The 18,891-nt window shown below is 43.4% G+C and overlaps 1 protein-coding gene across 1 annotated transcript in view; it reads left to right on the top strand.

Annotated features, from left to right (window-relative positions):
• BOD1L1 (biorientation of chromosomes in cell division 1 like 1) overlaps positions 1 to 16,006 on the top strand; it is a 52,964-nt gene extending 36,958 nt beyond the window's left edge. Inside the window, 6 exon segments of the mRNA XM_044296479.1 lie at positions 781 to 820; positions 4,576 to 4,622; positions 4,702 to 4,783; positions 6,750 to 6,897; positions 7,008 to 7,163; positions 12,667 to 16,006. Of these exon segments, the coding sequence (XP_044152414.1) occupies positions 781 to 820; positions 4,576 to 4,622; positions 4,702 to 4,783; positions 6,750 to 6,897; positions 7,008 to 7,163; positions 12,667 to 12,787 (594 nt within the window). The 3' untranslated portion in view covers positions 12,788 to 16,006.
• Positions 16,007 to 18,891: the final 2,885 nt, after the last annotated feature.

Below are 18,891 nucleotides of genomic sequence, written 5' to 3'. Positions count from 1 at the left end.
AGCGAGCTAGCGCATGCGCAGTGTCAGCATAGTGTTCCTTCCCTGTGCTGGCATCAGCCTCGGAACGAACTGCGCATGCACTAGCTCGCGCATTGCGAGATTACGGTGCTGAAGCTATGTGACGCTGCGGAGCAAGGAGGAGATTCGGAGGATGCGGGGCGGTGCTGGGCTCCTTCACAGTGGGCGTGGCTGGGCTCAGTCAGAGAACGCTGGACTCATCTCAGGTTCATTTACATATATATAAAATGTTTTTTGGGACACAATAAAAGCACACAGAGCTAACGGGACTGGGTATTGCGGATGTGCTAGCTGCCATCTAGCAGCCCATGTCCTCAGCTCTATACCCAAAATCCAGGTGACAGGTTCCCTTTATATCCAGATTGATCACAATGTCTTTAAAAAGTCGTAAAAAAAATTGCAGTCGTACTCCAGTACCAGTGTGTTACTGAAGCAACATTCATAGACAAGTGTTCGGTCTAAAGATGTACAAGATGTAACATGCCACATGTGATACATTTGGTGCAAAATACTACAAAAAAGACTACTGCAAAACTGACTTCAGATATTACCCTCCTGATAAATCCTCATTGACTACACTTTCAGTTCAATTTTTTTGCTCTGCCACACAAAAGTGCCCTTTTGGAAATCCCATTCGCTCTTCCATGCAGTGTTTAAAACAAAAAAAGAAATGTCAATGGGAAAAAGACACAATCCTGTGCTGCGTAATATTCTCTGACCAGCTTATTTATGTGTAAACTGTCATATTTCTCGTTTCTACAGGAAAAGGATAAATCTGACAAGAATGACAAAGGGGATAAAGGTACGTAACCTCAGGAGACCCAACCAACCCCCTTTCATAGCGTCGTATGAGCTGCATACTTTGGCTTGTAATCCCCACCACGAAGTCAGGCTGATCGCAGGATGTATTACGTACAGCGCACACCAGAAATCTGTGGCTATCCCACTTAAGAGTAGCATTGGAGGCATGCCGATCCATAGATGACCATTATCTGTAGGATAGGGAAGGCCCTTTGAGAAGATTTGCCAAGTTTGCTGTGGAAGAACTTTACTGCTCTACATAGACTCCAGACCTTAACCCTTTTGACATGCAATGAATTGCTGGCTACAGGCCCTGACTTAGGCTGGAGGAACAGACTGCCACAATTCACCTTATCCATCATAGCATAGCCAGATACCACCATACATTGCCAGATCCACACTCACTGTAATGGGATCCGGCGGTAAGGGTACTTTCACACTAGCGTTATTCTTTTCCAGCATTGAGTTCTGTCCTAGGGGCTCAAAACCGGAAAAGAACTGATCAGTTTTATCCTAATGCATTCTGAATGGAGAGTAATCCGTTCAGGATGCATCAGGATGTCTTCAGTTCAGTCTTTTTGCCTTTTCAGGACGGAGATAATACCTCAGCATGCTGCAGTTTTATCTCCTTCCAAAATTCCAGAACACTTGCTGTAATGCCGGATCGGCATTTTTTCCCATTGAAATGCATTAATGCCGGATCCGTTCCCTGAGTGTTCCGGCAAAACGGATCTGGCATTGCGGTCTGCGCATGCTCAGACCGCAAAAAATGTGAAAAAAAATAAATGCCGGATCCGTTTTTCCAGATGACACCGGCGAGACGGATCTGGCATTTTAATGCATTTCTCATACAGATCAGGATCCTGATCCGTCTGACAAATGCCATCAGTTTGCATACGTTTTGCGACGCAACTGCCTGCCAGAATCCTCTGCTGCAAGTGTGAAAGTACCCTTATCCAGCCGCTTTTGGCCGAACAAAAAATGTTGCATGTAGCTTTATTTTTTAATATTTTTTTTGTCCAGCTGAAAGCCGGCATGTACTTCAGATACAGTGCCGGACTTCAGAACGCAGATGTTAACCCGGCCGTATCGCTCAATGTTTCTGCCGTGTGGCTATATATATATATATATATATATATATATATATATATATATATATATATATATATATATATATATATATATATATATATATTAGATCTCCATAGTTGTGCTACGGCCTCTTTTATCAGTGAATCACGGACATGTGCTGTCCATGTTCTTCAGGGACGGCGAACATATCCATTGATTTCAATGTGCACATTCACTACTTTGGTCTGCAGACCAAACGTGCACATTAACTTCTATGCGTCTGTGAAAACCACTGATCGTTTTCACTGATCATCGGTAGGAGATACTCTGAAAATACAGATGACACATGGAGAGCGAGAAACAGATCAGCAACGGGCACGTCACAGATAAAACACTGACCAACTTGTCAAAGACTCCCTCGCTAACTTGAGTGGAGAGCCTTCCCAGAAAACTTCCATGCATTCAGAAAGTCTTCACATTTTGGTATGTTGCCGTCTTGAATAAAAAATAAATAAAGTTTTCCCCCCATCATTCTGCACTCAATACCCCATAATGCTTTGGGGGTCTCCCATGTATCTTAACCCTTTCAAGACCAAGCTATTTTTCACCTCCGCGACCAGACTTAATTTTGCAAATCTGACAAGTGTCACTTTATGTAGTAATAAGCCTGGAATGCTTTTATTTATCCAAGCCATTCTGAGATTGTATTGTGACATCTCGTACTTGATGTTAGGAGTTAATTTGGGACGATGACGTTGACCTTTATATTATAAAAATTCCAAAATTTACATAAAATTTTGAAACAAAATGTAATTTTCGAAATTTTTATTTCTAAGCATTAAAGGCAGCTAGTGATGCCTCATTAGAGAGTTTTTACTTAAAACTCCCTATGTTTACTTTATGTTGGCATCATTTAAAAAATTACATTTCATTTTTTTAGGACATTAGAAGGCTTAGTTTCAAAACCGACTGATTCAGTTCTGAAGTCACTTTGAAATCCTTACATAATAGTAACGACACATAAATTACCTTTTTAGAAACTACACCCCTTGAATTACTCAAAACTGGTTTCACAAACTGTTAGACCCATAACTTTTTAGATTTTTCCATTTAATATAGCTATGTGGTGAGAGCTTGATTTATTTTTTGCAGGACAGGCTGTAATTTTTACTGGTACAATTTTGGGGTCTATGACTTTTTGAGTGCTTTTTATTCCATTTTTTAGCAGGCGAAAATTGCATTTCTGTCAGCGTTTTTCATTTTTTATGGGGTTCTCCATGTGGTATAGTTGATATGATAATTTTATCCTGCGGGTTGATGCGGTTATGGCAACACCAAATTTGTATTGGTTAATGTTCTACAACTTTTATATCATAAAATCTAAGACCCATAACCTTTTTTATTTTTCTACCAACATAGTTATATGAGGGTTTTTTTTTTTTTTTTTTTTTTTGCGGGCTTCTTTTTGTTCACTTTTTATTCTTCTTTTTTTTTTTTTTTTTGGGAAGGTGAGGCAAAAAAAAACAGCATAGTTTTTTATTTTTACAGCGTTTACCATGTGGGATTAGTACCATAATCATTTTATAGATTAGGTTATTACGGACGCGGCGATACCAATCGTGTAGTTTATTTTATTTTTTCAATTTTTTGAATGTCTTCTAAATGAGCTATGTGAAAAGTCTTTTAACTTTTTTTTTATTTTTGCTTTTTTTTTTTATTAAGTCCCATTTGGATCTTAAAGATCCAATGGGGCTGATGACTTTTCTATACTTTGCAATGCATTTGCATTGCAAAGTATAGTACTATCAGGTTTCCTAATGGCAACCCTGAACGCCTTTTGGAAATCGTTCGATGGCCATGGCAACCATTGGGCCGCTGCCATGGCAGCGCGGCAGCCCGATGTTTGAGAGAGCGAGCTCCCTTCCTCTATTAACACCATGGATGCCACGGCATCTAATGGGTTATAGCAGAGTGTCAGCATACAGCTGACACTCGCTGCTTATCCACCGCCATCAAATTCAGTAGGACCGCAACAGGGGGCAAAGATGGGGGCAGTGAACAGTTAGTCACAGCCGGCAAAGTTAAAAGCAGGGGGCACAGATGGGCAGCTGGCGCTGATCAGGCAGAGGGCACGGAAGGGGTTGGCAGGACACATTACAGCGCACAGATGGGGCTCAGATAGGGGCAGAAGGGCACAGATTGGGGAAGAGATCATCTAATGCCTGATTTCAGGCTCTGATCTGAAGAGTGCAGATCAGAGCCTGAAACCGGCATTTTTTACACTGCTGCACTCCAATTGGTTAGTCTGCATAGACTAACCAATTGGAGCGATCGCCGACAAGTGACCACTCTGGTCCCTTGCCGGCATTACTAGACTCTGTACTGTCCCTGACAGCGGCAGGGCAGGGGCAGAAGCTTTAATCCAAGCGCTTTGCAGCGATTCGATTAAGAGCTGCCAGAACATTTTATATACTTGCTATCTGCACGGGGTGTGTGCAGATAGGACGTATATAGCCGTATGGCAGTCGTGAAGGGGTTAATCATGGTTTTGTAGGCACAGCAAGAACCACATCCTAAAACAGTTGCTCAGTGAATCACAAAGATCCGCTAAATGTCTACCCTTTTTTGTTTTTACTTATTTCCTTTACTGTAACAAATGGTTTTTTTGTTGTTGTGTTTTTTTAGATGTTTCCAGCCCTAAGAAGAATGAAAGCGACCCTAAAATATCTCAAGTAAGTCACATTAACACACTGATGATAATGACAAAATTATGGTGATAGAACTGAAATTTAATGCGCTGTAATTTTTCAGGAGAGCAGCTCAGACAGAAGTCCAGCGCCTGTGTCCAGGAGAGGAAGGAAGAGCAAACGTTCACTAAGTTCTTCTGAGACAGGTAGAAGATCCATGTGCTGGTCTCTTATCATTGTTTTAAAGTAGTGTGAGGAGCCTGATTGCCATGAGTGTATGTGAATGTCCATCCATGTGATAGGAAACATAAGCGCTTCAGTGATAAGGGAGTAGATTGACCATATCACTGGAATGCAGATAGACGGCTTGCGTTCCTCCTCATTGTGAGGACCATGAGAAATAACACCATAGGTGGCCTCTCCTTACAGATGTTTGTTAGACTTCTCTAAACATCATCTGGTTGGTAGTGCAGCGACCGGGACACGCAGGGGAAAACACGTGAGGCTCACGGTGGACCGATGGGGGCAGTAGTTGTTTGTATTCACGGTTAGCAGATGCCTCCCTGTCCCGGTGTGCAGTGATGAAAGACAGCACGGGGCACTCTCTGTTGCAGGGAACACCAGCCAGATGGAAGTTGAGCTGCCCTTGATGGTAATGGGTGTAAGGTGCTTTTGCGGCTGGGCCCCTGGTTCGTGACGCCAGCACCGCAAGGTGCAAATGTGGAGAGTAGCAGTAGTAAGAATGAGGAGTCGTTTGTTATAAACCAGTTGGACATTTGCTACAAATCGCTAGTCTCTGGACAGTTGGTACAGATCATCAATGGAAAGCTTTTTGTTTAGCATAAGTAATAATAAGTTTGCGTGTAATCCTATTATCAGGTAGTGGCAGTTGTCAATGAAGGAGTTGTCCCTTTTAAAATAGACACTTTACAGGCAATGATCCTGGTGGTAATCCTAAGTTCACTCTATAGCACTCTGGTACCAAGTCTGCTGATATAACTGATTACTAGGAGCTATCCTTTAATGGCAATCTCCCTTGTGACAGGCAAACACTTCTGCTTCATTATTTGCAGGATACTCTTCTGAAAAGGTTTAGGTTTTTCCACTATGACCCGGAAGGCTTGTGTAGCGGATAAGGACAATTCTGCGCACTAACTGTCCATTTGTATCCAGGCACTCGGAAAGCTACTCCTGGTCACTTGTGCTAATGAGGTCCATAAGCTAGGTTTAGCGGTTACCCTCGCTAGGCTCTTTGCATCTTTGTACATAGACTCACTGTCTGGTGCTTGGTTGTTGTGGTTGTCTTCTCCAGGCTTGATCAGGGCCCAGAGTTAAGGAAAACAGCTACATGTTGACTTTAGCCTGTTTCTCTCCTCCATGAACTTCCTTCTCCTCCTCTCACCAACTACTAACTAACTCCAACTAACTTTATTAACACACCCAAAACTGTATATATTATGTGGTGCCAGTACCACCTAGGGGCAAATGGGTGTAAATGACATTGCCAGCCAGATAATAGGAAACGCCATACATTGCAAATACAGATGTTTAAAGTGTCCCATTTACACACACACATGTGGGAGGCTGCAGTAGTAGCACCAAACAGAAAGAGAGAATGCAGAATGTGTTGCAGCAAGGGGTAATACTGAACCTCCCAAATATGCTCTATGGTCTCAGAGCTAAGACTCTCACTGTTCTAAACTATGTCCCTGTAACATATCAAAAGTTTACTGAAAGTACAGTGCCACTTTAAGCTCAAGAAGAGATACAAATGTGTAAATAACAAGATTTACTGAATTGCTTCTTACAAAACTGTGTATCGATTTTTTTTTTCTCGGCTTTTCCTGCTCAATAACCTGCAGATTTCACAGCATTTTGTGGCGAGAGGTCCTTTTTTAAGAAAGGACATCAATTTTTGATCAGTGGAGCTCAACCCCCAACTGTGCTTTTGTAGCGGAGTGCAATGGCCCCTTCATTCTGATGATTGGTCAGGATCCCAGAGAGAAAGCCTTCTCCAGTCAGACATGCTTATTCTTAGTTTAAATCCTGGAAAATCCTTGTAGTCTATTCTGGCACAACTCTGATCAGATTTTTTTTTTGGGCAGCTTGCACTTTTCGGTAATGTTTATTAGCATCTCCATATAATGTAGTATATTTACATTATCAATGCAGACTGTTCAGAACCAGAAAGAAAGCGTAAGAAGTCAGAATGTGTCGAGGAAGAGGAAGACGAAGATGATGATGATGAGGACAGTGAAGACGAGGAAGATGGTCAACAAGGAGCAACAACCCGAGCAGCCTCTCGTCTAGAAGCACAGAGGTATCAAAGCTAAGCTTCATCGATGATGGATACCTGTCCAAAGATGACAGTTAGATAATATTGTGGGCAGAGTCTGCAAACATATATCTGATAGAATACATATATTGTAGGAAACTGCCCCACAAGCCAACAACTCGAGCAGCGTCCAAGTTAAGCAGTCCTGAGAAATCTTCCCCTGCAGCGAGACGGCGTAAAGCGGTATCATCGGAGTCCAAGACTGGCAAGGTATCACCAGAGTCCAAGGCTGGCAAAAACACACAGAATCGGTGAGTGTCTAAAGATTTTAAAATTTTATTTGCATCAAATGCTTCTGCCGATCATGGTGGGGACAGTGGCACATTACACAGAACTAGGTGGCCTTGAAATGTAAGCTTGTTGTTGTTGTTGTTTTTTTTTTTTTTTTTTTTTTTTTTTTTCCCCCCCCCCACAAACGTTCTTGTTGTTCTCTCAGTGCATAGGAACTGAAACAAGTTTGTGGTAGGTCTTGATTAAAAATGCCCTAGAGTTTGTTTCTGCAGCTCCTATGCAGACCTAAGGGCTGTATTATACTGCGATTTTGCATGCGATTGTCGGGAAGAAAGTGTTCCTTCCCGACAATTGTCTGCTCATCACTGGAGGAGACCGCGGCTATTACCTGCAGCGATCTCCTCCACAGTATGAGGCGAAGTGATCACTAATGCCATGACGCGTCCTCATGCAAAATCGGCAGCAGCAGAATGTGATTAGACGGCACAATATGCCGCCGGCAAACGATTTTATATATATATTTTTTTAAACCTGCTTAAAGATTGTGATTGCCTGATGAACGAACACGGGTAATCGCCGGCACCATTACACAGACAGATCATCGCTAACAAGCGTTTCTACCCGACTATTGTTTGGTGTAATACAGACCTAACTCTCCATGGTAACAGACAACAAACTCTGTGTAGTCGGATCCTGCAGTCATTCTCTCTTCTTTTTGTCCTTGACTTGTGACTAATGCACAAAGTAGGACACAAATGAGCTTAAAGGGTCCCTGTCACCTCTACTATGCTGCCCTCTCTGAGGACAGCATATAGTGGTGACAGGCCCACTAATTTCAGCCGGCTGTCACTTCTTGGCTAGAATTCAGTACTTTTGCAATCTTGATAGGGCGAACCTTGCAGCACATGCTAACGATGTGAGGGACATGGGTCCTATGAGACTCATGGCCCTCCTTCTCCTGCTTATGACTGGCAGATTTTCCTTCCCAGGCATCGGCAGGAGGTGGGGAGGGCGGAGCCACGTCTCATCGGACTCCTCTCCCTCTCTGCGCTAGCGTGTGCTGCAAGGTTCGCCCTGTCAGTGTAAAAGTACTGAATTCTTGCCCAGAAGTGACAGCCCACTGGAATTCTGAGCTGCAAGGTTAACATAATAGAGGTAACCGGTTCCCTTTAAAGCCACTAATATACTAGCGATATCTGTTGGGAGAGGTACAATTATATCACTTTCCCCAAATCCCACCATTTATCCAAACTGCCTTATTCTAAAGTTATTAGTCTACGATTGCTCCCTGTGACAAATCAATTTTGCTATTCAGTTGCGGTAGGTTACGTTCTGCATTGAAGTCTTGTAATGTAGGACGTAGGAAGTGTCATTGGTGAGATCAAGAGGTGTGGTTAGGGTCACATGATCTGCTGATGTCGGCACACATGACAAACCAGGAAGTAGGATTCAAGCATGGGGGGGATAAGAGAAAACTGCAAATGAGGTATATTTGAAAAAAGAAGCAATCCAAAAAGTATGGGAACTAGCGTAATTGCTGGAAATAAACTTTAGAGTGAGAAGTAGTTTATGGCACAAACCCTTTAAAAGGGGTTTTCAGAGATTTTTACTGATGTCCCTTCCTATCCAGCTTTTTGCTGGACCTGGGGCTCCTTTGGATTCCCCAGTTATAGTGGACAAATGTAAAATAAAAGAAAAAAGTGTAAATATCCCCCAAAGTATTTTTTTTATATATTTTTTTTTTTTTAAAGGACATCTGTCAGCAGTTTTGTACCTATGACACTGGCTGACCGGTTACATGTGCACTCGGCAGCTGAAGACATCTGTGTTGGTTCCATGTTCATATGTGTCCACATTGCTGACAAAAATAATGTTACCATTACACTTAGTGACTCTGCTCTTTCTGCAACTGCTGTATCCTCAGCACTTTGATAGACAGGGCCAGGGGTGATGATGATTACACTGCCTGGTCCTGTCAAGGAGAGGGTGCAGCTGTTGCAGAGACTCTTGAGCCTCTAGGAGTAATGTCAACGCCCCCGTTGCTCCTAGAGGCTCATTTGAATATGATAAAACCTCATGTTTCTCAGCAATGTAGACACATATAAACATGGCAGCTGAAGGCATCTGTGTTGGTCCCAATTGTACATGCAACAGGTCAGGCACAGTCATAGGTACAAATCTGCTGACAGATGCCCTTTAACCACTTCAACCCCGCTAGCTGAAACCCCCTTCATGACCAGGCCACTTTTTACACTTCTGCACTACACTACTTTCGCCGTTTATCGCTCGGTCATGCAACTTACCACCCAAATGAATTTTACCTCCTTTTCTTCTCACTAATAGAGCTTTCATTGGGTGGTATTTCATTGCTGCTGACATTTTTACTTTTTCTGTTATTAATCGAAATTTAACGTGTTTTTTTTTTTTTTTTTTTTTTTTGCAAACAAATGACATTTTTCACTTTCCGCTGTAAAATTTTGCAAAAAAACGACATCCATATATAAATTTTTCGCTAAATTTATTGTTCTACATGTCTTTGATAAAAAAAAAAATGTTTGGGCAAAAAAATTATGGTTTGGGTAAAAGTTATAGCGTTTACAAACTATGGTACAAAAATGTGAATTTCCGCTTTTTGAAGCAGCTCTGACTTTCTGAGCACCTGTCATGTTTCCTGAGGTTCTACAATCCCCAAACAGTAGAAAACCCCCACAAATGACCCCATTTCGGAAAGTAGACACCCTAAGGTATTCGCTGATGGGCATAGTGAGTTCATAGAACTTTTTATTTTTTGTCACAAGTTAGCGGAAAATGATGATTTTTTATTTATTTATTTTTTTTCTTACAAAGTCTCATATTCCACTAACTTGCGACAAAAAATAAAAAATTCTAGGAACTCGCCATGCCCCTCACGGAATACCTTGGGGTGTCTTCTTTCCAAAATGGGGTCACTTGTGGGGTAGTTATACTGCCCTGGCATTCTAGGGGCCCAAATGTGTGAGAAGAACTTTGCAATCAAAATGTGTAAAAAAATGGCCTGCGAAATCCGAAAGATGCACTTTGGAATATGTGCCCCTTTGCCCACCTTGGCTGCAAAAAAGTGTCACACATCTGGTATCGCCGTACTCAGAAGAAGTTGGGGAATGTGTTTTGGGGTGTCATTTTACATATACCCATGCTGGGTGAGAGAAATATCTTGGCAAAAGACAACTTTTCCAATTTTTTTTAATACAAAGTTGGCATTTGACCAAGATATTTCTCTCACCCAGCATGGGTATATGTAAAATGACACCCCAAAACACATTCCCCAACTTCTCCTGAGTACGGCGATACCAGATGTGTGACACTTTTTTGCAGCCAAGGTGGGCAAAGGGGCACATATTCCAAAGTGCACCTTTCGGATTTCGCAGGCCATTTTTTACACATTTTGATTGCAAGGTACTTCTCACACATATGGGCCCCTAAATTGCCAGGGCAGTATAACTACGCCACAAGTGACCCCATTTTGGAAAGAAGACACCCCAAGGTATTCCGTGAGGGGCATGGCGAGTTCCTAGAATTTTTTTTTTTGTCGCAAGTTAGTGGAATATGAGACTTTGTAAGGAAAAAATAAAAAATCATCATTTTCCGCTAACTTGTGACAAAAAATAAAAAATTCTAGGAACTCGCCGTGCCCCTCACGGAATACCTTGGGGTGTCTTCTTTCCAAAATGGGGTCACATGTGGGGTATTTATACTGCCCTGGCTTTTTAGGGGCCCTAAAGCGTGAGAAGAAGTCTGGAATATAAATGTCTAAAAATTTTTACGCATTTGGATTCCGTGACGAATATGAGACTTTGTAAGAAAAAACAAACAAAAAAAAATATATATATATATTTCCGCTAACTTGGGCCAAAAAAATGTCTGAATGGAGCCTGACAGGGGGGTGATCAATGACAGGGGGTGATCACCCATATAGACTCCCTGATCACCCCCCTGTCATTGATCACCCCCCTGGTAAGGCTCCATTCAGACGTCCGTATGATTTTTACGGATACATGGATCGGATCCGCAAAACACATGCGGACGTCTGAATGGAGCCTTACAGGGGGGTGATCAATGACGGGGTGATCAGGGAGTGTATATGGGTGATCACCCCTCTGTTATTGATCACCCCCCTGTAAGGCTCCATTTAGACGTCCGCATGATTTTTACAGATCCATGGATACATGGATCGGATCCGCAAAACACATGCGGACGTCTGAATGGAGCCTGACAGGGGGGTGATCAATGACAGGGGGGTGATCAATGACAGGGGGGTGATCAATGACAGGGGGGTGATCAATGACAGGGGGGTGATCAATGACAGGGGGGTGATCAGGAAGTCTATATGGGTGATCACGCCCTTGTCATTGATCACCCCCCTGTAAGGCTCCATTCAGACGTCCGTATGCGTTTTGCGGATCCGATCCATGTATCCATGGATCCGTAAAAATCATGCGGACGTCTGAATGGAGCCTTACAGGGGGGTGATCAATGACAGGGGGGTGATCAGGGAGTCTATATGGGGTGATCAGTGGTTCATAAAGGGTTAATAAGTGACAGGGGGGGGGGGTGTAGTGTAGTGGTGTTTGGTGCTACTTTAGTGAGCTGCCTGAGTCCTCTGGTGGTCGATCCAAACAAAAGGGACCACCAGAGGACCAGGTAGCAGGTATATTAGACGCTGTTATCAAAACAGCGTCTAATATACCTGTTAGGGGTTAAAAAAATCACATCTCCAGCCTGCCAGCGAGCGATCGCCGCTGGCAGGCTGGAGATCCACTCTTACCTTCCGTTCCTGTGAGCGCGCGCGCCTGTGTGCGCGCGTTCACAGGAAATTTCGGCTCTCGCGGGAGGACGCGTATATGCGTCCACCCAGAAGAGCAGTGCCGCCGGCAGGACGCAATCCTGCGTACGGCAGTCCTGGAGTGGTTAATGACCTATTGGGGACATGCTGTGTCCCAAAAATATGTTTAATAAAGTTTAAAAAAATAAATAATATAGAAACAAAAGAGAAAAAATATACCCACATAAATAGTTGCCCCCGTTCATTTAAAAATATATACATATTGTATGTCAAAATTACTGACACAATATAGAGAACCCATTTTAATAATTATTTAGGCATCAGTTTGCCTATTTAAAGCAGAAAGCGATATTATTTGAAAGACTTTCATATTTTTCCCTATATAAAACTTTAAAAAAATCAAAAAATAAATCATTAATTTGTGTCATGTTTAAAAAAATTAAAAAAAACATTGCCAAAATTATTTTAGTTGTCCAACAGATTACTGTTAGGGCCGTTAAACCACCACATGCAGTAAATCACAATTACTGGTTATTAAGGCTTTTTCAGGCCCGGTCATTTAGGGGTTAATAAATATAGCCCTGCCATGTTTTACAGTGCCCGTTACTTTGTCAGAGCGGTGCCACACTGATATACAAAGTCCTTAGTGTAATGTGAGGAACTCTCCTTAAAACGTTTTTCTCATTGACTCTCTGCACCAGATCCACTCCACCCCAAGCAAGTGGAGCAAAGAGACGAAGGGAAGCCAGCCCGTCGACGCCAAGATCGCGAGGTCAACACACGTCAGACGAAACTGCAGCAAAAAGAATAAAGCGCCAATAACTGTATAAAGTTCATGTTTTTGTATTATTGTATTCTAATTTAATACTCTGTGTAAAAAGTCCATTGTTGGAAAGGTGCTTAGACATGTAAATGAATACACAATGATGGCATCAGACTACGGGGCACACATTTTTCCAATTTATTTGTGAGCAGAGACTCTGACATTTGGGTTCATGGACTGTACAGATACGTCCTCCCCAGTGTTCTGCAATATACTGTACAGATCTGTAACATATGGGCTGAGAGATTATACATAGATCCTTTCTCTTTCTTAATTCACCTTTCTTGCCTGTCTACCATTATTTCATGGACTATTATATAGCCGACATCAGCTGTTCTGTAAGTGACCCCCCTGGTGTTGGCACGTTCTCACATGTCGTAGAAACGTGCAGATTTTCTTTGTTTCATGGGGGGGTGGCTTTGTGGACCAGAAAAACAGTGAAAAGATCGGAGCTGCGATACCAGGCACAACCCGTGGAGAAGAGATTGTATTTTCTAATTGTTGATAACTAAACCCACCTATTGCTTGAAGACTGGGCCCCAATGCACTTGTTTAGCACCGTCCCTCTTCAGCCATAGTGACAGAGCAGAGTGCCAGAGGCCCCTTCATTTGGGGGCCCAAACTCTCACTTGTGCCTATGTTATGGTAAGAGTTTGTGAAAACCAGAGGGTTATCCAGACCTCGCTCCCACCCAATCCAGCATAGACGTGGGCGTGACAGTGGTCTGATGTAGGCAGTGGCTATGTACACCTTCGGGGGCAATTTTTTAACGTTTTCATTTTACAAATTTTGGGCTAAAAATAAATATTTTGTTTGGTCTTTATTAAAAACATTGAGCCGTTCTGTCACAAAGGGTTAACTGTTTTCTAGCTGTGTGACTGGTACTTTCACTTTGTGCCAGTCTAATAACCCAAATCTCTAAATTATCAGTAAGTTAAGGATTGAGTGTTTTTCGGAGGTCACAGATAAGGAGCCCATCAGCTCCCTGCCTGACAGAACAGAGAGAAAACGCAGATCCTCCTAGTAGATAAACTCAAAGCTGTGCAGGGAAAACGGCTCATCATTTTTAATAAAGACCAATTGAAAAAAATGCTTTTTTTTTTTTTGTGCTCAAAATAAGTACAATACAATAATAAAGAAAAATGCAACCAATGGTGTACATATCCTTTAAGGCTTGTTAATAACTAAATTGTATTTGCAGGCTAAAAAAAATGCAATGCTTGTTTTGGATTCAAAGGTGTTCAAACAGTGCCACTAGTGTTCATAGGCTGTATCTGGTATTGCAGTGCACCCCTTATCAAATGACTATACTAGACACAATTTGTGGACCTAAGAGTCAAGCAAGCAGCAATGTGTCTTTATTGCCATACAATCTCTTAAAGGGCCTTTCCATATTATTATGTCTGACAGATATTAGACTGTTGGGGGGTGGGAACTAGGATTGCACCATTGTCCAAACTGAACTGGCCCTATAGTCATCTGTCCTGAAGTCCGTTCATTCGGGTCCTAGCTTCCTGACCCCACGTTCTGATGTCTGATGCTCATGGCCACCCCTGTGGTTGAGACCCCTTATGCTGATGAATTCTATATAATTTTGTGACTACATTTTCTAACTGCCTTCATTGTAAATATACAGTCTTTATTGAAATAGTCCAATTTTTTTTTTTTTTAGTGGTTAGATATTTTTGAACATCAATAGGAACCAATCCAACCAAATCTGCTTCTGCTGAAAGCCCAACCTTCCAGTGCTTCTTATTCCTTTGAATTTGTACATATTTTTCTCTCCTGTTAACACCTGTATAGTCTGTTCTTTATCACATGGCCTCTGTAAATTTCCTGTTACCCGATGACCATAGTTTAACGGCAGTTACTCGTTTCAGTATTTTAATCTTTAAAGAGTAGTCGCCTCTTCTGACATGTCTGTTTTAGTAAATGTACTCCAGGTGAAATGACCATTCTGGAGCATCTTTCTTATAACTGTGTTGTTCCTCTATTATTCCTACTAAATGTTTATGAATACATTGGCAAAGTTGCTTCCAGCTGGGTTTCTGTCACTGCGCCATCCAATTTGTGCTGTCCAATCAGCGCTGGCAGTCAGACCATACAGGTACATAGTGGTAATATCCTGTTGGCAATTTATTCATGAATATAGTAGGGGTAACAGAGAAATGGCACAATCTGCAGTAATAAAGATGCTCCAGAATTGTTATTTCATGCAAGTATTTAGGCTACTTTCAAATCTCCAGTGAAAATATCCGTCAGCCATTGCCAGATTCTACGGTTCTCCGCTGGATCCCCATTGACAATAATGGAATCCAGAGGTGATCTGGCCACTGGGCAAATACCGTTGCACGCAGCGTTTGTCCTGCAAGCAGCCGACATTTCTGCCAGAACATCCCATCGTATCAGACATGCTGGAGGTATGAAAGTAACCATACTAAACCAAACATCTCAGGAGAGGTGACAGCTCCTCTAATGGGTATTTCTGAGATGTAAAATTGATGGCATTTCCAACTGTTGGAACCACCAATGATCATCAGAATGATGAGACTTAAAGGCGTTGTCCCATGTGGCACTAGGGAGATGCTATAAATGTCAGATGCGAATGCCACCTTTTATCTCCAGAATGGAATCCTGAAGTGAAGGAAGAGGAAGCTGGGCATGCGGTGCCACCCTCCATTCACCGCTATAGTTCTGAAAATTGCCCGGCTCTTTGTGGAAGTCCCATAGCAGTGAATTGAGCGTATACCTGACATGGCCGGTGTTCCATCTGTTCACCTCAGGGGCCTCTGGAGACCTGCTCCTGTCTGACCTTTACAGAATATTCTATCCTTTTGGACTTGTATCGGACAGAACACCCACGAGCTGCTACTGCTTCTGGATCGGAGTGTTGCTGTCTGAAAAGTGCAATGGGGGAACAACAATACGTCTCTTCATTTTGGTGATCGTGAGGTCCCAGTGGTTGAACCCCTTCCATTATCAACATGTTAAATCTTAGAAAACCCCTTTTATAGGCGACGGCCAGGCTAATGATTAGCGTTGTTACAGCATTTTTTTTTTTTTTATTGCCTTTTGTGTATTATTTATGACTTATGTTGTTGGGCTTTTGTTTTCTTTGTACAGTTGAGATTTTCTGTGAAAAAAAGAATCCTTTCTTAATTTCAGTTTTTTTTGTTTTGTTTTTTTTTTACATAAATTATAGACTGGTTCCAAACGGAGTCGCTCTGAAATATTTATTTCTAATTATTAGAAATGTAAGAGTGTTGAATGAAAGTGAAATCGTAGATTGCTTGAATCCTTTATCCAGCCGGAAATCATAGACTCTGATGGAGATCATTTATCTGTCTTAGGACTTCTTTTCAGGAGTTAGAGATCCCTTCACCTGACATTTCATGGACTCTACGAGGTCTGGCCCATGTTGGCTTTACCCGTCAGAGCTCTCCCCCATCAATGACGTAGGTCCTGATATCTACATCTAATAAGCTTACTGATTGGAATATACCTACTGCACTTACATGTCATGGAAGCTCTTAACAGGAGCATCTCTAAAACAGCTTGTTAAGTCATCAACCAGAGGAGATGGCATCTTAGATTTAGTATAAAAAAAAAATGCAGATCTGATGTCTGCGGTGAAGTTGGAGAGAAGATTTAGGTTCCAGTGACCAATCTTTATGGTTTGACATTAAAAGGGTTGTCAGGGCTTTTACTATGGATGACCTATCTTCAGGATAGGTCATAAATATCAGATCAGTGGGGGTCCGACACCTGGCACCCCCGCTGATCAGCTGTATGAGGAGACACTGCATGTGACATCTCCCGTTCACTGCTGCAGTCTACGGTCTCTTTGCCATAGACAGCAGAGGGAACAGGAAGAGAGAATTGAGACAACACGTGTGCGCTGCACGCGCAGTCTCCTCATACAGCTGATCAAAGTTGGCCCTCCGCCGATCTGATATTGATGACCTGTCCTGAGGACAGGTCCTCAATAGTTAAAGTCCAGAAGACCCCTTTAAATTAGATTTTGAGTAATCAGCACTGTTGGGCTGCACATGTTGTGGATTACGTGTAGGGGTTTTTCCCCCTGGATTCTCATGCAGAACTGCAGGGTAATACAGTACCAGCAGTTAGGGGATGAGTGAACTTTGTGTTTTCACATTCGGCGTACAAGGTTCAAGTTCGGGTTATCTAAGAATTCCGTTATGGATTCCGCTATCACGGACCCCAACCCGCACCTTGTACGCCGAACTTGAAACACAAGTTCGCTCATTCCTACCAGCAGTGTATAAGATTAGACAAATCTCATGCACACTTTGCTTTTTCGTTCCATGCGTATATTGACCTGCTGTGCAGATTAAGAAATCTTCAGCATATCAATTATGCTTGTGATTTTTGATGTGGATCTTACCCTGCAAGGGTACCTCCATACAATGCAGTTTTTCCATACAGAAAAACTGCAGTGTAAGGCTTCTTTTACATTAGCGGAACAGCCTGCCGGATCAGTGCTAACGCTAGTGCACGCGTGGCGTCAGGAGTTCGCTCCAGCCCCATTCACTATAATGGTGGCAGGCCGGAGGTCTGGCCGCAGCACGGTAAAGATGCAGACGAAATAAAACTACATGCCTCCAGCCCGCCCCCATTATAGTGAATGGGGCCAGAGCGGACTTCCGGCAGCACGGATCCGGCAGGCTGTTCATTTGCCGGAACAGCTTGCTGCTAATGTGAAAGTAGCCTAACATAGTACAAGCAAAATATGAGATTAGACAAATCTAATGTACTCTTTGCTATTTATCTTGAATGCATTGGGGGACACAGCACCATGAGTATATGCCCAGCTGACACTGGAAGTAAAAAGAGTGGGCTCCTCCTATCTGGGCTATACCCACTGCAGATGCAGGAGCAAACCAGTTTTTTTTCTAGTGTGGCAGACACGACCTGCTTTTTTCCTGCAGGTCTTGCTGCTATTTTGTTTTATTTTTTTCTTTCTTTTCCTCTTTATGCAGGTTTTTCTCCTGCTGCAGGGGGTTCTCCATCGTGGGCTGCCACATTAGTTGCACCCTCTGGGTGACCCTGCTGCGTCTGAAGACGTCAGAGGGCAAGTACAGCTTCCCCTCTCCCCCCTCTGTACCACTGATCCCTTCTACCTTGGCCAGGGCATCTGTTCATGGGGCTCAGGGACGCATGTGCTGGACATCTGGGCCTGCCTCCCAGTCGGTCCCCCTTTTTCTTTGTGGTCTCCTGGGTGCCGCTTCCTCGCTGGGGTCCCCATCTTTTCTGTAGTTGATCTGTTTTTGCCATCATGTCCTCTGCTAGTATGGACCCTAAAGCCTGGGTACCTATTTTTTATGCTTGCTCTAAGTGCAGTAAGGCTTTTCCTTCCCCGCAACCTAACTCTCTCTCTGCGCAGTGAGTTGCTCCCATGTCCCCTACTGACTCCCTGGCCCCCCTGCGTTGGCGGTCCCTCCTGACTGGGCCACCTCACTGTCCCAGGCTATAGGCGACCTTGCCAGCCTGTCCCGGTCCATGGTGCAGTCGCTGGACCGCTTGCCTGCTCAAATTGCGGCAGTCTCTGCCCCTCACAGGGACCATGTTGCTGAAGGGGCTCGCCCCCGCTCTGACACTAGGTCCCGTAAAAGTCCTCGAGTGATCTCAGCCGCGTCCCGCTCATCCTCAGTGTCCTCTGGTCACTCCCTGGACTAGTCTGAGGCAGGCAAAGTCTCGTCTTCTGCCGCTCCTGGGGACACCTCTGATTCTGTATCGGAGCAGAGTTCTACTTTATCTGCAGCCATGCAGGACCTCATTAAGGCGGTTAGAGACACTCTCCATTTGCAGGAGGGTACTCCCTCCTCTTCTCAGGATCCTGTGTCCTTCCGCCGTTCCAAGTGTTCCGTGTTGGTTTTTCCTAACCACCCAGACCTCGACGCACTCCTGGCCAAGGAGTGGTGTCAGCCTGATAAGCTCCTGCATATCTCTAAGGGTTCGGACGCTCTGTTTCCTTTCAGTGCAGAATCCGTGAACCTCTGGTCAGTCCCACCTCTGGTTGATCCTCAGGTGGCCTGTTTGGCCAAGGCCACCACCCTTCCCTTGGCTGACGCGGCTTCCTTGT

This window comes from Bufo gargarizans, chromosome 1 (assembly GCF_014858855.1).
Source record: "Bufo gargarizans isolate SCDJY-AF-19 chromosome 1, ASM1485885v1, whole genome shotgun sequence".
In the NCBI taxonomy this organism is placed as follows: Eukaryota; Metazoa; Chordata; class Amphibia; order Anura; family Bufonidae; genus Bufo; species Bufo gargarizans.
This window is presented reverse-complemented; position numbering and strand designations above follow the sequence as displayed.